The 18,994-nt window shown below is 44.7% G+C and overlaps 1 protein-coding gene across 1 annotated transcript in view; it reads right to left on the reverse strand.

Annotated features, from left to right (window-relative positions):
* The window catches only part of LOC310770912 (NACHT, LRR and PYD domains-containing protein 3-like), a gene marked incomplete at its 3' end in the record, with an annotated part of 67,974 nt that extends 49,386 nt beyond the window's left edge, over positions 1 to 18,588 (reverse strand). The window contains exons 1-8 of the mRNA XM_083631863.1: positions 18,504 to 18,588; positions 16,872 to 16,934; positions 15,673 to 15,745; positions 13,095 to 13,259; positions 12,482 to 12,601; positions 11,740 to 11,862; positions 8,333 to 8,403; positions 6,009 to 8,022 (exon numbers count right to left, since the gene is read on the reverse strand). Coding sequence (XP_083487989.1) covers positions 6,009 to 8,022; positions 8,333 to 8,403; positions 11,740 to 11,862; positions 12,482 to 12,601; positions 13,095 to 13,240 — 2,474 coding nt within the window. The 5' untranslated portion in view covers positions 13,241 to 13,259; positions 15,673 to 15,745; positions 16,872 to 16,934; positions 18,504 to 18,588. The remainder of the gene's footprint in view (positions 1 to 6,008; positions 8,023 to 8,332; positions 8,404 to 11,739; positions 11,863 to 12,481; positions 12,602 to 13,094; positions 13,260 to 15,672; positions 15,746 to 16,871; positions 16,935 to 18,503) is intronic.
* Between the last annotated feature and the right edge of the window lie 406 nt (positions 18,589 to 18,994).

The following is an 18,994-nucleotide window of genomic DNA, read 5'->3' on the forward strand; positions in this document are numbered from 1 at the left end:
GCCCTCTTCAGCAATGTAGCTTGGCCGAATCCAGATGGATGTTGTTTGTGAAACAGATATTTGAAGCAAACTCATCGATCTGGCAGCGTCAGGTTAGGAGAAGATAGGCTGTTTTGAGCAAAAAGACAGTTTTCAAATTATAAGCTGAGATATTCAGCCTTTTGTGAAATGCAGCATTTCAAGCACATTCACTGACTCTAGCTAATATTTTCTGATGTAGTGACGTGGTGTAGTTCTGTGCAGCCTGCGTGCCCCACCCCCCTCTCCCCCCCTGAGCTGCAAACTCCTCCCCACACGCACCCAGTCTATTTTCGGAGCCTCCGTTTTTGCGCCGGGCGGCTGACGGCGGCTCCCGGGCAGCTCCCAGCGCGACAAGGAAATGCCAAACGGGACTGCAGGAAAAGGTTTGGCCGTTCGGCGTCGGGTGCTGCCTTTCTGGCGGGTAATCGTGTGGAGAAACTATATGCAGACAGACCGACAGAGGCAGAGGAGCTCAGTTGTGGGCGCGGATTGACTGATGTTCGCAGCCAACTGTCAGCTGCAGACAGAGCAATCTATATGGCTCTGGCTGCAGCATGCATCGGTTTCTCTTTGATCACGGCTTTCTCCTGCAGTTTTCCGGACCTTTCTGTAATCTGGAGAGCACTGTCGCCACCTAAGGGTTCTGTAAAATAGGTTAGACACATTCAATAGCTCCCATATTGTAAGAGGCAATGTAAGAGGCTTAGATCGACATCCCCCCGTCAAAAAACGCAATTGACGAACATTCGTCCATGGCACTCAATGAGTTAAGAGAGGGCCAGGCGTGTGGCCATTGAGGGCAGAATGGGTGGCCTCATGGCCTGTTGTAATTATGACATTGACTTTTAAATTTACTTTTGTACATGTGTATGTATTGAATTTGATGGCTTTTACCTTTTATTATGCTGTATTTTATTATTGTGTATAGATTTAGGACCTTCTGATTTTAATGTGAACTATGTGCGCACAAGCCTTCGTGCGTCCAGGGACGACGGATGCGAATTAGCTTTTAGCTACAATCTGACACTGCACATTTGCTGTGAACTGTCCCTGATTTAAATAAACAATAAAATGAAAAATGAAAATCATATTGATTTCAACCCCATTGTCCAGGCCTGTATTTGGTATAGCCCTCCCTGGACAAAAATGCACCAGCCGCTACTGAGTAATATTAAGCCGACAAAAAAACAGCTGGGTAAAACACAAGCAGCTAATGCTAGCCTTCATCGGTTAAAACCATTGTGTATTAAAATAACTGATAACGTAGCTGGAGTAACTCATAAAACACATTTTCTGAACTTACTTCAGTCCCCAACCAACGTTACTTCCTTGCACACCTTTCTCGAAACAATGTCCATCGATATACAGTCTGGTAGACAGATCAAGCAGTGTCTTCCTTCTGTTTTACCAAGCAGTGTCTTCTCTATGTAAACTAGATCTATAAGGTGAAGAGCCTCTCCAGATGATGGCTTGAGACTGGCTGCCAAAGCTGTCAATCATCCCTTTTTATATGTCAAATAACTAATTAACTCATTGAGTGCCAGCCACTTTTGGAAAACGGATGCTCCCAGTGCCAGCCCTTTCAGAGCGTTTTCAGTGATTTCTCAAGACCCACAGAATATTGTGTGATATTACTATGTAAACACTGAACACGCCCAAAGAACGATGAGACTATCTTGTATCATCAGCAAAAAAAAGTGTATTGATATCATTTTCCGTTCTTTAGTTATCAGCAGTAGAAGATAGGTTGGTTTCAGCAAAAACAGACGTTTCAAACTAGAAGCTGAGATAATGAGCCTTTTGTGAAATGAAGCATTTCAAGCACATCACTGACTCTGAAGCTAATATTTTCTGATGTAGTGACACCTCAAAAATAATTTCCTTCAATAAAACAAGCGAAAACAAAGGAATTTTGATTGGCTGCTGTTCGCAGCTAACGTTGGCTCCAGCCAGAGCAATCTGTGCCGCTCTGGCTCCAGCATGCATCGGTTTCCCTTTCATCACGGTTTCTTTGCTGTTTTTCCTCGCCTTTCTCTAATCTGGAGAGCACTGTCGCCACCTAATGGGTCCGTAAAATAGCTTATACACCTTCAACATCCCCCATATTTTTACAGGAGATGCATCAGGCTTTGATCCACGTCCCACCGTCAAAAAACGCAATTGACGTCTTTAGACGTCATTGGCACTCTACGTTACTATTTGAATTGACGTCTTTAGACGTCATTGGCACTCAATGAGTTAAAAACAAACTGATCAGAAAAATGACCACTTGCACAGGCATTAGCATGAGAAGAACTATCTAAAACGATACAAACCACCTTTGGGAAAAGATTATCTAATGTGTACTGTGATTGTTTAGTTTGTCCATTTCCCCATCCACTAACATGGGGAGGCGGGCCTTGTGACCTATACTGGATACAGCCGCCAGAGCGGCGATCTAACATGCAGCGGCTTCACTGAACGGGACCGACGTTACTGTAATAGTAAAGTTAATCCTCCCGATGTTGAGTGCCAGTTGATTCAGAGAACGAGAATGAGGTTAACGATCCTGACATGCAGAACCCGTGCCAGGCGTGATCCTGATTGCTTTCAGCCGTGTGGAGCCGTGTTGAACGTTTGCTGATAAAAAAGCAAGCTTTCATCGACAAACCCGGACGATTTCTATTGTGAAGAACTTACAGATACAGTAGTGACTGTAGAGAGAGAGAGAGATACTTATGCTTAAATTAACCCAGTGGCACTCATATTCTGGTTTATTTCAAGAAAAACATTTTGGCTAGTGGAAATTCTAATTGGCTGGTAACTTTAATTGGCTGGTGATCAAAAAAGTTAATTTCAAGCCCTGCAGGGAGAGCAGGTGGGGACATGGGAGTGAATGAGAAAATGACCAAATATTGATGGTTAAGACTGAATAATGACATCACTGGCTTCAAACGACCAAAAATTTTAGCCGGCGACTAAATAAATCCCCCCCAAAGTCTATAAATCCCCCCAAAATCTAATAATCCCCCCTATCCGAAGATCCTAAGGGGGGAATTCCCCCCTATTTTGCAAAATGAATTTCTCGCCCTGGGTACACACCATTCAGAATGCCAGAGCCCCTTCCACTACCATGGTTTATGCAGCAAAATGGGCTGCGTTCCAAGCCTGGTGTGAGGGAAAGGGAGTGGAACCCACATCGTGTCCCCTCCCCACTATCCTCTCATATTTACAGTCCCTGGTGGACAGAAATCTGGCTGCAGAAACCATAAAAGGTTATGCAGCAGAAATGTTGTCATGCCATGAAGGTTTTGGTGATAGAAGAGTTTTCTCCCATAACCTTCTTAGGAGATTCTTGAGAGGTTTGAGACGCAGCAGACCTGTCGTGCGCTCACTGGCCCCCCAGTGGGACCTGCCCTAGGTACTGTGCGCCCTTGGTACTGCGCGCCCTCAGAGAGCCTCCTTTTGAGCCGATAGACAAAATATGGCTCAAAATGCTCTTATTAAAAACGGCCCTCTTATTGGCTCTCACTTCAGCCAAAAGAGTGAGTGACTTGTTGCTCTGTCAGTGGCACCATCGTGTCTGTCTATCAGAGCAGATGAAGGATCAGCACCATTGTGTCCGTCTATCAGAGCAGATGAAGGATCAGCACCATCGTGTCTGTCTATCAGAGCAGATGAAGGATCAGCACCATCATGTCTGTCTATCAGAGCAGATGAAGGATCAGCACCATCATGTCTGTCTATCAGAGCAGATGAAGGATCAGCACCATCATGTCTGTCTATCAGAGCAGATGAAGGATCAGCACCATCATGTCTGTCTATCAGAGCAGATGGAGGATCAGCCACTGTGTTGCCAAATCCCTCCTTTATCTCCAAGTCTCTATATAGCTCCTTCAGATCAAGAACTATCTCCTTAGAGGCTTCCTGTCCTCCTCCTCACAGAGACCCCTCTGAGGAGGAGGCACACTGCCTGTGCCCAATACGCGCTCTGACACAATATGTTTTACGCACGTCAAAAACCAGGTGGAGACAACAGCTGTTTGTCCACTAAAGAGTCCAGTCACCAGGGGCCGCCCTATCCACACAGCAGCTCTCCCATTGGTTTTGAGATGCTATCACAGAGGCCTATATGGCGCTGGAACCGAGCCCCCACAGGGCATCTGCACATTCCACCAGAGCCATGGCCTCCTCCATGGCCCTGTTGAGGAGTATGTCTGTGGCAGACATCTGTGCAGCGGCTTCATGGGCCTCAGCTGGTCCCTTCATCCTCTTTTACCTGAGAGATGTCTCAGAGAGCTCTCTGACCCACTCAGTACTGAGAGCACGAGAAAGAAGGTAATACCTCTTTCTATGCTTCTACAAGCACTAAATAGTGCAAACCCTAAAGCAAGACAAATGGTGGGGTTTTCTTAACAGGGGTCTTCTTCCTCTAAGAGGAACTTCCCCTGTCCCTCCTCCTTAAGGAAAGGTTATTAGGGCACAAAATGCTTGCCTGGGTACCTTCTCCAGGAGACTATTTCTCTCCCTTTCCTCCCGAGTTTCCTGTAGAGAGCAAATGGTGCTTCATGGACATGAAAGCATAGGCTAGAATCTGATTCTCCCTATTATGTCTTAAATGAGTTTTCCCCTTTAAAAACCACACCTGCTCCCCGGGCCCGGCCCGTGAGGATGCTAGGTGGTCCAAAGGGGAATACCCTGCCTGGTCACCCCAGCCTCTGAAAGGGCGGAGCCAATAGAATATAAACAAAGGTTTGAAAGTAAACCATAGTTTATAGATATTGGCGCAGCCCTTTCAGATCTGGGCACACTGCTCCACAGAATAGTGAAGAAAAATTACTATTTTGGGAGCAGATCGATGTGCGCGCCCGCCTTATATGCCCCACATGCTGCCCTCAAGGGGAGAGATGTGCCAGGGGGCGTGGCCATGGTTGGTGACAGCAAGTAGAAACAATCTTCAGTCATAGCTGACGTGAGGGATTACTATCCAGCCTCTGAAAGGGCTGCACCAATATCTATAAACTATGGTTTACTTTCAAACCTTTGTTCTGCTGCTGAGTTGGACAAAGGGAGCAGCATTATATGAACACCATGTGGATATTGGAATACATGATTGTATTTTCAAAATTTAACATTTTATATCGGGAGGTTATACGGCATTGGTGATGTTGTCGTGGTTTCTTGTCAAATATTTTCAGGGCTTGTTTATGAAGAGACTCAAGCAGCTTTAGGGATGTCTTATGACCAACATGTCATACAATAGGAGAAATGAGAAAAAATAATTGTGTTTAAAAAGATCTTGGATGTCATTTCTTAAACTAGAAAAAGTCAGATGCACAGTCCAGGGCTCTCTGGAAAAGTTTGAAATGACTTGGCACCCCTTCTTAGATTATTATCATAAGGAATTTGATGCAAGAACTTTAGATTACCGGTAGTAGCCCCCAACATCTCTACCCTACCCTCTTCCCACCCCCCTCTTGTTCTTTCCTTGTCTCTATTATTTTGGTTTTATTTTTACACTTGGTTGTCATTGCATCACAATTATTCAGGAGATTGTATACATGTATGACATCATGCAACCATGCACCTATTTTGTATTGTCTGTCTTCTACGGGTTTTGTTTTTTCTTGTTTGTATTGCTTAAAAACGAATAAAAACCATTTGAAATAAATAAAAAGATCTTGGATGCCACAGTAGTGAGCGAGTTTCTGATCTGTCTGAAATTGGCTAGATTATATTTCAGTGTTTGGCTGATCTTCCTTATATGCTTTTTAAAGCACAGAGTGGGATCTACAATAACATATTTAAACTCATCAACATTTTTTATTGATGAACATACAACACAAATGTGATGTTGTATGATATGATGGACTGGATTCAGACCCCAGGAAGACTAGCTGGTGCCATAGACATGAGTTAATGGGGATCCTTACTGTGTGTGTGTGTGTGTGTGTGTGTGTGTGTGTGTGTGTGTGTGTGTGTGTGTGTGTGTGTGTACCAGGACTAACCGAGCCTTCCTGCAGTTCCTCACAGCTGGGATCAGTCTCCGCCGTCCCTCCTTTGATGTCTTGTATGGCAGCAGGTCCAACACATCTAGAACCTCCTCTGACATCTGCAGCATGTAGGCCAGAGCTGAGCAGTGGATCTCAGAGAGTTCCTTATCTGATCTGTTCCCTGACATCATGAACTGTTGGATCTCCTGATGTACTGACTGGTCATTCATCTCCATCAAACAGTGGAAGATGTTGATGCTTCTGTCAGGAGAGCAATCATCAGTGTTCATCTCCTTCAGGTTGCTGATGGCTCTTTGGATGCTTTCTGGGCTGCTGTCTGTCTGACCCAGCAGGCCTCCTAAGAGTCTCTGGCTGGACTCCAGTGAGAGGCCATGAAGGAAGCGGACAAAGAGGTCCAAGTGGCCATTTTTACTCTGCAGGGCTTTGCGCATGGCTTTCTGCAGGAAGACATCCAGTGATTGACTACTTTTACCCTGCCTGCTCCAGGCTTTTCCCAGGAATGTCTCCAGTACTTTCTCAGCCCCGTTTGTGTAGCAGTGGAACAGGTAGACCGCAGCGAGAAACTCCTGAATGCTCAGATGAACAAAGCAGTAGACCGTCTTCTTGAAGTGCACACACTCTCTTTTGAAGATCTCTGTGCACACTCCTGAGAACACTGATGCCTCTCTGACATCAAGACCACACTTCTCCAGGTCTTCTTGGTAGAACATGAGGTTGCCTGTCTCCAGATGTTCAAACGCCAGTCTCCCCAGCTTCAGAAGAGCTTCCCTGTCAGTCTTTGTCAGCTCCTGTTGACTCCTCTCACGTCTCTCATTATACTTCTGCTTCTTCCTCTGTGTCTGAACCAGCAGGAAGTGTGAGTACATCTCAGTCAGGGTCTTGGGCAGCTCTGCTCTCTGGTCTGTAGTCAACATGTGCTCCAGAACTGTAGCAGTGATGAAGCAGAAGACTGGGATGTGGCACATGATGTGGAGGGTCCTGGATGCCTTGATGTGGGAGATGATTCTGCTGGCCTGCTCTTTATCACTGGATCTCCTCGTGAAGTACTCCTCCTTCTGGTCATCAGTGAACCCTTGTACCTCTGTCACCCTGTCAACACATGTAGGAGGGATCTGATTGGCTGCTGCGGGTCTGGAAGTTATCCAGAGGAGAGCCAAGGGAAGCAGATTCCCCTTGATGAGGTTTGTCAACAGCACATTTACTGATGATACCTGTGTGACGACAGACACAACCTTGGTGTTCTGGAAATCCATTGAAAGTCTGCTTTCATCCAGGCCATCAAAGATGAACACAACTTTACAGACAGAGAGCTGCTCTGCTGTGACCGTCTGTAATGTTGGATGGAAAACATGGAGCAGCGTGAGAAGACTGTACCGCTTAGCTTTGATCAAGTTCAGCTCCCTGAACGAAAGCGGAATCACAAGACTGACATCTTGATTTTCCAAACCCTCTGCCCAGTCCAGAGTGAACTTCTGCACTGAGAAGGTTTTTCCAATGCCAGCAATGCCCTGCGTCAGAACTACTCTGAATTTTATCTCTTTTTCTTTCTTTTCATTCTCTTGGCCAGGTACACTTTGTTTGTTTTCTTTCCCATCCTTCCATTGGCCAGGTAACCTTTGTTTCTTTTCTTTCTTTTCATTCTCTTTGTCAGGTAACCTTTCTTCATTGTCTTTCCCTTTCTTCTCTTGGTCAGGTAAGGGTTTAAAGATGTCGTGGCAGTTGATCTGAGGTTCATGGGTCTCCTCCATCCTGGATGCTGTCTCCTGTTTGAGTGGAGCATCATGGAGGGTCTTCATCTTGGACACTCTCTCCAGCTGCCACACCTCATGTTGGGTATTAACGTCTTCACTTTGTCCCACTGTGATGTAGAGCAGAGTGTAGATCCTGTTGAAGGAGGTTCCAGTCCCTGCTTCAGCGCTTCCTGCTTCAGTTCCTTCTGTCACAAATCCACATCTCTTTATCAGAATGATCTTATGCTCATCTAAAACCACCTGCAGAGCACCGTCCACTGGAAGACATGAAGGAGTAAATAAGGGTTACTCAAATACTGTATAGTATCTGGTAGTAATGTTCAGCTCACCCCAAAGTGCTGTGTGTGTGTGTGTGTGTGTGTGTGTGTGTGTGTGTGTGTGTACATAGACACACACACACACACACACACACACACACACACACACACACACACACACACACACACACACACACACACAAACTGTGTATGTATATATGTTGCATGAGAAAGAAACATGTGTCTGTAGCAACACAATAAGTCGTGGTTGTAGAAATGGTGACAACAGTAGATACACTCCAAGTCTTACTTTGTATGATGCTGGTTTGACTGGATGTCTGCAGTCCAGGTCTTCGTCTGTCATCACTCGTCTTCCTCTCTCTGTGGAGATGAAGGCAATTCATTCATACAGATTAGAAGAGTTTATAAAGGTAGTAAATTAACTAAAAAAGGGTTTAACTATCTTTTGTTGCTGCAAGCAGAGTATGGAATTAATGGAAACTATCAGTTGTGGTGACATCTAGTGGACATAAATCACAACAAGTACAGGTTTGGGCAAGGAGGGCCACAGTCACATGGCCTGCAAAGGACTATGGGATATGGCCTGAGGTATTGCCACGTTCTGGCTTAGTGATTCAGTCTATCTTGTGAGCAGCGATGGAATATGTAGAGTACCAGGAAATAAGCGGCTCCAGCTACTTGCTGGGCCAAAAGAGAAGCGTCTTGTCTCTCTGTTCCTGCGTCTCTTCACAGAAAGACATGTAGCATCTTTGTTGCTAACTTGATGACACAAACATAAACCTGTCAAGTGCAGTCGATCACTGAGTACACAGATCATAGTGTGTACACTACATTACTGGTGGGCGGGATGAGACAATTTGATTGACACATGATGGACGTGCTATTGATTAAAAGTAGTGTTAAAAGCAGCATCAAATTAAACAGTGTAGTGAAGCAGTATTTAATGAAAAGAAGCAGCTGCATTTGGAAACACATTCAACTGAAATGCTGAAATTCCTTTTGAGTAAATAAATGTTGGCAAATATCGGTTATCGGCCATAACAGCAAAGTTGATATCGGTTATCGGTATCGGTCACAATTTTCATATTGATGCATCCCTAGTCTCGCTGGCCAGCCTCCCCTCCCTACCGGGAGAGGAGTCTGGCACCGCAGGTCTCCATAATGGGATTGCCATGGGCGGTGCTTAGCGGCACTGCCCACGGAAAATAGTTTCCAACAATCCAACTTGCCGTTTTCAGCATGTAGCAATGAGCTAGCGTGGAGGTTTGTGCCATTAGCTGGCTAGCTACTTAGCGTTGTTGTTTTCACTGCGGCGGCAGGAGGCGGCAGGACACTATTTACAGCGACACACAGGAAGGAGGGAGCGGAAGCCGCTCCGATTGACATGGTCGGAGCCAATGACAGAGCTTATAATAAGCCGGGAGCGGACATCCGGCAGCGACTGACACAGTCGCTCCAATGGGACAGCAGAGTAGAGCAGGGGAGGGTTTATCCCAGTTATCCAGACTCCTCTCCCGGTAGGGAGGGGAAGCTGGCCAGCGAGACTAATGCATCCCTAACTGGGTTGTTCAGCACACTCTACTCGGAGGCCTAATCACAGTATTTCCGAGCATTTCAAGACATTATTGGCTTGCTACACTTGTGGCTGTGAGCCAGTGTTGAAAAAGTGTGTAAAATCTAGCAGATAATGAGTACGTTTTGGACTTTTCTAATTTGGCTTCAAAACACAGTTTTTTTTATGGTGTAATTTTAATGACTTTTTGCTGTTATGTAACAAACACTTTCCCCACAAGCTGGTGCATCGACTCCACAATAGAGAACTAAAGTCACGGCCACTTCCAGTTTAGACATACGAACAGATTTCATCTGCCATTAAATGCTTATACAAATAGTTTTACTTGGTCAAAGCACTCAGTTTTGTTCTGAGTGAAATGTTCTATTGTCTCTTGTGATTCCAATAATACAGATTTTACTCATGTAACTTTGCCGTCTTACTGCCACATTTTCAATGTTTTCAAGGTGCTTCTTTGGTGCTGTGGCAGCAGTGAGGGGGCGCTGCTGAGCTGCTGTGGCAGCAGTGAGGGAGTGCTGCTGTGGTGCTGTGGCAGCAGTGAGGGGGTGCTGCTGTGGTGCTGTGGCAGCAGTGAGGGGGTGCTGCTGAGCTGCTGTGGCAGCAGTGAGGGGGCGCTGCTGTGGTGCTGTGGCAGCAGTGAGGGGGTGCTGCTGTGGTGCTGTGGCAGCAGTGAGGGGGTGCTGCTGAGCTGCTGTGGCAGCAGTGAGGGGGTGCTGCTGAGCTGCTGTGGCAGCAGTGAGGGGGTGCTGCTGAGTTGCTGTGGCAGCAGTGAGGGGGTGCTGCTGAGCTGCTGTGGCAGCAGTCTGGGGGGTCTTTTGTAAAGAACAAAGAAAACATTTAAATAACAAAAGCCCCACTTTTACCTGCTGTGTACTGCAGCAATACTGCAGCAAAGTGGCCAAACTAATTGAGTAACACCTGCAGCTGAATCACTTCGTTTGACCAAGTACAACTATTTTTATCAGCATTTGATAAAATGTCTATGGAAAAAGGAATGGAGGATGAAATCCCTTGGTTCACATCTATGGTTCATATACCTAAAGTGGGCATGACTTTGGCTCTATTGAATCTGTCTCTTTCTTTCACTGCAGCCAACTTAGGTCTGTTCAGGGCTCTTAGTGTTGGGCAGTTCAAGTCTTTTCCATGATTTATTCATTTAGACCTGTACCTCAAAATGAATTGAACTTTTCAAGTGTTTTGTCTTAGATTAAGCTGTCTTCATAACTTCTGTGCAACATCCTGTGTGCTTTACACATTAACTGTCATTAAGTGTAATACACCCTTTAGGACAGTAGAGGGCAGGGCATAATTTTTTGTTATGTGAGGAAGTCAGTGTAATATGTGCATGGTCAGGTGTCAACACATGCTGTATACATTTAAATTACAGTAATTGTACTATTTTATCCTTCTATTTCTAAATGGGGACGTAGAGACATGCAAAGTGTTTTGTTTTAAACTGTTTTTTTCCTATTTTCAGTGATGGAGACTAGTGAACTACATGTAATTAAACTAGTAGTTTAACTACATTTTGCAGCAACCTGCTGGTAGTTCAACTACATTCATATTTGCATCATGATTTAAGTAGTTAAAGTACATTTCTTGGGCTCAGCCCACAGTAGACTAATGGAATCTGGGCTCAATGTGAGGTTGAGATAGTTTTTTGTTCATTTTTTATTTTTTTTCTCAGCTACATTCCATTGTTGGGCTGTTTATATGACTTTTCAATTTGTGGCTCCTTGTGAGGGGCTCTATTGCCTCACCTTTGTAGGCTGTATACTTGTTGATTGTATATAGTTCTCCCTGTCAGGTTGGGATTGTGATTCCTCCTACTACCTCTAGTCTGTGGGCATTGTTTTCAGCAGTGGTCCCACTTGCAGTGCATTTACTGCGTCTGTGTCTCTCTCTTTTTTTGGGTACACAATTTTTGTTTTTAAACTTTATTATGGACCTTCTTTACTTTATCCATCATGTATTGATGCCTTATTGTTCACAATGATTGTTGATGCAGGTTCTCTGTGAGACACAGGTGTGTCTGGGAGGTCTACTCACAACACAGAACATGTTCCTTCATCATCATTACTCAAGTCTTCTCAGGTAGGCTGACAGTATAACAGTCCTCTTACCTTGTGTCTGAAGGTCCAGGTTCATCACTGAAGTTTGGATGAAGAAAACCTTTAGACGAGTCACTCTTCATAGACAGACAGCTGGGTACTGGAGACTCTGCTCTCTGCCTGTGGTCCTGACCTCTGAAACAGACATGTGTTATACACATCATTAGACATTATTGTGACGGCTGCACCAAATCGCCACACATCGTGTCAGTAAAACACCCTTACAAAACGCCTTTCCCTTTGTTCATCAGTTAGTTTGTAGCACATTTTACGTTTACAATACACATATCATCACCACCACCACATAACAAACCGACACATAGGCTTTGTTTCAAACATGGTCAACATTTAGTAGCATTATTGAGATCATGTTTCTCATTTGAGTGCACACATTTGAGTTAACATGTTTCTATCATTTTGCTGTGGTTTATAGAAGCTCCTTTCTTTCTCCTCCTCCATGCTGATCCACACGTGTGTCTCACCGGGAGTCGTCCGCCACCTCTTCCAGACCTGGACAGGCAAAGACTGAGCAACCGTTCTGGACCCTACTAAATACCAATGGTGGGGTGGTGGAACCTCATAGACAACAAACGGAGTAAGGATACACTGCAGGCATAGTTGATGACGCAAGTGCACTCTGTTTTTGTTTCAGAGCGCGGAATAAATGTTGTAATGTGAAAGCTGACCAGAGTGGAGAGCGGAACGGAACGGAACAGAACGAAAGCAATCGTTCCCAGTGAGAAAGCAGCCTTACTTTGTGTCTGAAGGTCCAGGTTCATTACTGAAGTCTTTGCCGATGTCTTTAGACCGGTCACTCTTCATAGACACACAGCTGGGTACTGGAGACTCTGCTCTCTGCCTGTGGTACTGACCTCTGAAACAGACATGTGTTATACACATCATTAGTTCTAGTAAAGACAGACAACAATGCATGTGATGTTGCATATTGTAGTGTATTATGTGTTTGTTGGGTGATGAAGATCACACTGCAGGTCTTGATTAGTTTGCTTCAATGTGATGATTTCAGCACGGTGCTCATGTTCTCGGTCATGTGTTGTTTGGCCTGTCTCATGTGTGCTACTGTAGTGCTTTCAAACTGTTTGTGCCCAAAGGCACAAACAGTGCCCCATAATCAGACCCCCATAATCAAATGGGGGTCCGTTGTCTAATTTGTGTCAGTTTAGGGGTGCTTGACGTGAAACAGTTTGAAAACCACTGATCTATAGAGTTCCAAACTCACGCCCTCTTTGGCATCAGCACAAGGGATTTCATCCACCTTTTTTGGGGGCCCATGGCCCTCCATCCAGAATAATGTTTGGCCCTTCATAGAAAATAATTGGGCACCTCTGGTATAACAGTCATCTTACTTTGTGTCTGAAGGTCCAGGTTCATCACTGAAGTCTTTGCCGATGTCTTTAAATTTAGACAAGTCTTCAGTCTTCTTAGACAGAGTCGGACAGCTGGGTACTGGAGACTCTGCTCTGCTCTCCTCTTCCTCCACACACACACTCATTTTCTGGACTTCAGTCAGTCTGAAAGAAGTACACACACACACACACACACACACACACACACACACACACACACACACACACACACACACACACACACACACACACACACACACACACACACATTAATATCTTTATTTGTGTTCACATTTAGAAAAGTACAATACTCCTTGGACACAAACAATAATAGATATGCAAATAATGGTGAATCTCAGAATGAAAAATGTATCTAGTCTGAGTCTATGAAAAAGGAAACAGCACTTGCTCCAAATGTGGCGAAGCAATAGACCATTTTCATGGCAGCCATTTTGTGTCTCAAAGGCAGGATCAACACAGGTGCAACCAAAACATTAATGAGGGCCCCTGGGCACTGGAACACCTAAATGGAATGGAAGTTGGAAACAATCATTAATGTTTTGGTTACACCTGTGTTTACCCTGCCTTTGAGACACAAAATGACCACTGTGAAAATGGTTGCAGAAATAGAGCAGAATTTTGCCAGTGCCTTTCTGTAGCTTTTTGGGCTGTCCTGCCCTCTGCAGGCCACTTCACAGCCAGCCTGTGGACATTACCTAGGCTTCCAAATATAAACAGCAGCAATTTACGTTTGTACCCCAGCTGTATAATAGCATCCTTGAGCAGTTGGTACAGAGGAAGAAGCAGAAAGTGACTTTGCTGGTTCTACATTGCAAGCAGTGGTGTATTGCCAACACAGTCTCACAGACAATTGTAAAATAGCAACGTTTTGGACCAACGTTGTTACAATTTCGGCTCCAAAATTGTAAAATGGTAACGTTCTGAGATTTTAGGGTTAGGAGGATAGGGGGAGGGGTTAGAAACGGAAAATCTCCATAAACCACGCCCACCCCTGTAGAAACGTATGTTACCATTTTACAATTTTGGAGCCGAAATTGTAACATAGCAACGTCAGTCCAAAAACGTTGCTATTTTACAATTTTTTTGGAGATCGGGTTGGTATTGCAGGGTAGATGCAGATAGACGGCGTATACCCTACCCACTTATTTTTCAGCTGGCTTTGTGTCTGCACTTCTACTGGCAGATTCCACTGGGATACGTTGCATTATGACCGCTGGTCGCAGCCTGTCTAGCACCCTGTGCAGACTACAGTGACGTTTGTCACCTGCTGTCACCTGCTGGTAGCTTGGTGCTGCAGCTTGATTGGCTGTCTTCCAGTCTTTCCGTCTTCAATTGGTCGATTTCAAATTGGTCCCTCCTTTCGTCGCTGCCGTCCGACGCTCATCTCTTTGCAAAGCATGCTGGGATATCAGGCGGCAGACGGCAGCGATGAGAGGAGGGGGCAGTTTGAAATCGACCGATTGAAGATGGAATGCGTAGTCAGTGAATGCCTGGGTCCACCAGATGCAGTGCTTCGCGGCACGGTCCTGAAGCTTCCGCTCTGTTCCGCTAAATGCGCCCTGTGCATTTTCACTTCCCACTTCGAGTTGTGTCAAGCAGCACAGAGCAGGCTAACCTGACGCTGCCAGATGGATGTAGGTTGGTTCACATTTGTTTCACAACCTACATCCATCTGGGTTTGGCCAAGCTACCCTGCTGAAGAGGGCGGTCCCTTTTTTCAAGCTACTCGGCAGGTGATTGGATGGACCGTCTGTCTGTCACCGTCTGGGCATGCCAACGCCAACCAATCAGATCGACTTGCCTTCATGACGCAGCTGCAGCGCCTGGAGAGAATAGACCCTTCTCACGGGGGCCATTTTGTGTCGAGAAGCCAGGGTAAACACAGGTGCAAGCAAAACACTAATGAGGGTTTCCAAATTCCAATCATGGAAGTTGGAAACCCTTATTAGTGTTTTGCTTGCACCTGTGTTTACCCTGGCTTCTTGACACAAAATGGCCCCCGTGAGAAGGGTCTATTGTAAACAGCTAGGACTACAATTGAATGTTAAGAGCTGAATGAGGAAGGGCTTTGCCCGTAACGTCACCTTTTTTTGTGGTCAAATAAATATTTGGGAGCAGCTGCCAGTGTGCGGACTCTATTTTTATTACTTATTTGCACTTCGGTCCACCTCTATGATCATGGCAATAACATCAGCCAAATGCTTTGATACAATATAATGATTTAACGCTACTATTTAGCATTAAGGACTGGTGAATTTTAACATATCTGTCAGTGGAATGGTAGATATTTACCCATTATTTGCTTACTTTTGTGATAGTAAACTAAACGGAGAAAAGACGGCCGTGTGGTGTTGTTGTTACATAATCTGCTGGTCTTGAGGCACCATTGGATAAAATGATAAGATAAGATATGTATAATTGCATATTATCAAATCAAATCAAATCAAGCAGAGGGGGTGGAGCAACGACCGGGACAGCAGGGGGAATTGGCCAAGTACAACTGGGGAGAAAATGGGGAAGAAACAGGAAGGGGGGTGGATGTGAAGGTGTGTGGTACCTGTGTGGATACAGACTGGCCTGTCCTTTGATGCGCTCAGCCCGTTCACCAGCTGCCCTCTGAAGGGGAGAGTCTGCAGAGACAACCCTCAGTCACTCACCAATCACAGCATCACATAGAATAGCACTCCTGTTCTGAAGACCAATCACAGCATCACATAGAATAGCACTCCTGTTCTGAAGACCAATCACAGCATCACATAGAATAGCACTCCTGTTCTGAAGACCAATCACAGCGTCAGATATAGAATAGCACTTCTGTTCTGAAGACCAATCACAGCATCACATAGAATAGCACTTCTGTTCTGAAGACCAATCACAGCATCACATAGAAAAGCACTTCTGAAGACTTGAGTCTGACTTGTACTTTGATGACTTGAAAAGGTTTCTAAAGTCTTGACTTGAGATCTTGTGTTTGTGTAAATGACTTAGATTGAAAGTGATGAGATTTGTTCCAGCGGACGACTGAATTTAAATTATGTTTTCAGAATTTCTATGGAATGATTAAATTGATTGAAGTTGAAACTGATGATAGAAATCAGACTCATGATGCTCTTACCAGGTTGTGATCCTATTCAAAGCATATTGCATTGAAAAGTCCTCGATATTTAGTTTGATTTCACATATTAAATTGGGACTTGATCACTGCTCTGTCAGATGTGTCGCTGCACTAATGTGACGATGACAGATTCCTCCACATTAGCAGCACTTGGTGACTGAAGTTATTCTTCATTTTGTGTTCTGTATTATTCACATGTAATTATCTACTGATTTCTATCCACATATTCCTCTAACACAGCGCTTTTCAAAGTGTGAGGAGCGCCTCCACTGGGGGGCGCCAGCCAACTTCAGGGGAGGCGCGACATGGCGCGCAAAAATCAGAGAGAAGAAAATGCACAGCCTCCACTGGACATGTCCGCGCCGCCTACGAGGTTGTCTGCAGAGAGCCTGCGTGGCGTGCACACCCTCTGATGACGGAATTTACGCTGATTAATTATTTTTAAATGTACCAAAAGCAAAAGTAGATGTCTGGACATTGTAATTGATTTGTGCGTTACCCAACCCATGCCAACGGCACAAAGCAATTCATTTCACCAACATGCAACAATGTAGTGACTTACTGGAAAGGCACTATTAGAAGTTTTCAATACAAAGCTGTGATTGAACAACATTGACCAGCATGCAATGGGAAAAACTCACCAAGTCACCTGGTGGCTTGGAGGTGAACAAACAAGCACAGGGCCAGTTAGGTAATCACCTGACCTGAAAAAGATTCAGACAAAATTGAAAATCCCACCTACTCACTCATACAGAATGAGGTAAAGCACAACATTAAATTGATTTTGGCATTTTCTATGAGGATGTAATTTAAACAAGTTATCAAAATGACAACTGTATTTTACTCAGTATCTTCTATCTGAATTATATTATAAAAAGGAGCAAGTGGGCAATGTTTATTTGTTCTCTGTTTCAATTTTTGTCCCGCTGATATTGTCATACGAGGTATTGTGACATTGCTGATGATTGTCAAAATGAGTACGGTGCGCCCACATCCCCTCGAACCCCACAGTGACTTAGGGTGTATTCACACCTCTAGGTCGTTTGCTTTGTTCCGATTCAGGGGCTTAATTGATACAATTGTTGCATTTGTGCCTTGGTTCGTTTGTGTTCACACAGCCACAAATCAAACGATCCAAATAGTATTGCCAAGCCTCCTGGATTGGCCAGCAGACACTCTGATAGGCTAATAGCCTCTCGGGATGGAAAAATAATTCCCAGAGATTTTATATGATTATAATAATGTGTTTTGTTACACCTACATTGTAGGCTACGTCGAGCGTGCGCGTGTGAGGAGAGAGAGAGAAAGAAAGAGGGGGGGATCGGGAGAGAGAGAGTGAGAAAGTTATTTATTTATTTAGGCTGTCTATCGGGAATTTGGAGATAGAAGATCAAAGACCCTCGCAACCTCTGCTATTAGCTACTATCACAGAGACTTCAGAGGATTAGCCGACAGATAGGCACCTGTCCTGTCAGGAATAAAATATTAATAAATAATTTAATAATAGCCTACGGACATTTCAAGGAGTACATGCAATCAGTCTGATTGAACCAGACAATCTTATCACAAAGAAGGCTAGCTCTGATTACCACGACTTGTTATTTAATGGAGACCAGAGGTAAGATGATCGAGTTAAAACTGCTTATGTGATGATGCACGGTTTTTAAACGATAAAAATGCTCGTTCTTCGGGCCATTACGCACAGCGCAGCTGACTACGGCAACTGTTTAATCCAAAAATGCGCACTGTTTCCTGCTTTGTGTCGGATCGAGGTCGGATCACGTTCTCACTACAAACGAACCGCACCAGAGTTCGCTTGGAAGCGGACCGAGACCACCCGCTTGTTTTGACCCGCATCCGAGTGCGATTGCTGTGTTCACACTCCCCCAAACGAACCGCACCAAGGGGGAAAACGCTCTCTGTTTCGGAACAACTGCTCCAAACGAGATAGGTGTGAATACACCCTAAGGGTCACATATCCTACAAGCCAACGTGCACATTCAGCGGAGGAGTGATGTCATCTAGGACACCATGGCTTGATGCTGCTCAGAGAGCAGCAGCCAAATGGCATGAAGAAAAGGAGAAGTTAGAGGTTATTGCATTATGATGGTATAATTCAGTAATTATAAGGTTTATAATCAGGTTTTGTTTATGTGTTTAATACATTACAAGTGGGAATCAATGTGTTCTAAATGTGTCTGGTGGATACGTATGAAACTATGGTTACAGTACAAGTACAGTAGAGTTAAAACATTTTTAACAGTTTCACATACACAGGGCCTGTGGGGTAACCATGCTGTGTGTGGCAATGTGCATGCATCCGGCAGCAGAACCAGAGAGGAACACTCACGTGTAGGATGCACAGGGCCTGGGGGTATGTGTGAGTTGTTAGATGGCACATACACACACAGTTAAATACAGTGGAGTATGGGCACGCACACACATTTATATTAAGGGTGTAGGGAGTTAAATTAAGTGTGTTTAGAGGAAAAAGAGATAAACGATTTGATGATAGAGGGGTAAAAGAGGAAGTAGAACAGGTGCCTGCTTGAGAAATACAGTGGTTGACTGAAGATATGTGGAAATGAGGAAGTGGTGGTTGGAGAGTTTGCAGGTATGGTGTAACAGTGTTGTAAGAACTGCATGATTTGGCAGAAAAGTTATTATAAAAGACAGCAGAAATCATCAATTGGGGTCTTGGCGTCCCCCGGCGTGCGGATGCTATCTCCGACCAACCATGGACCTGAGACCTGCCAGCCGAGAC

Source organism: Poromitra crassiceps (genome assembly GCF_964638095.1).
Source record: "Poromitra crassiceps genome assembly, chromosome: 2".
In the NCBI taxonomy this organism is placed as follows: Eukaryota; Metazoa; Chordata; class Actinopteri; order Beryciformes; family Melamphaidae; genus Poromitra; species Poromitra crassiceps.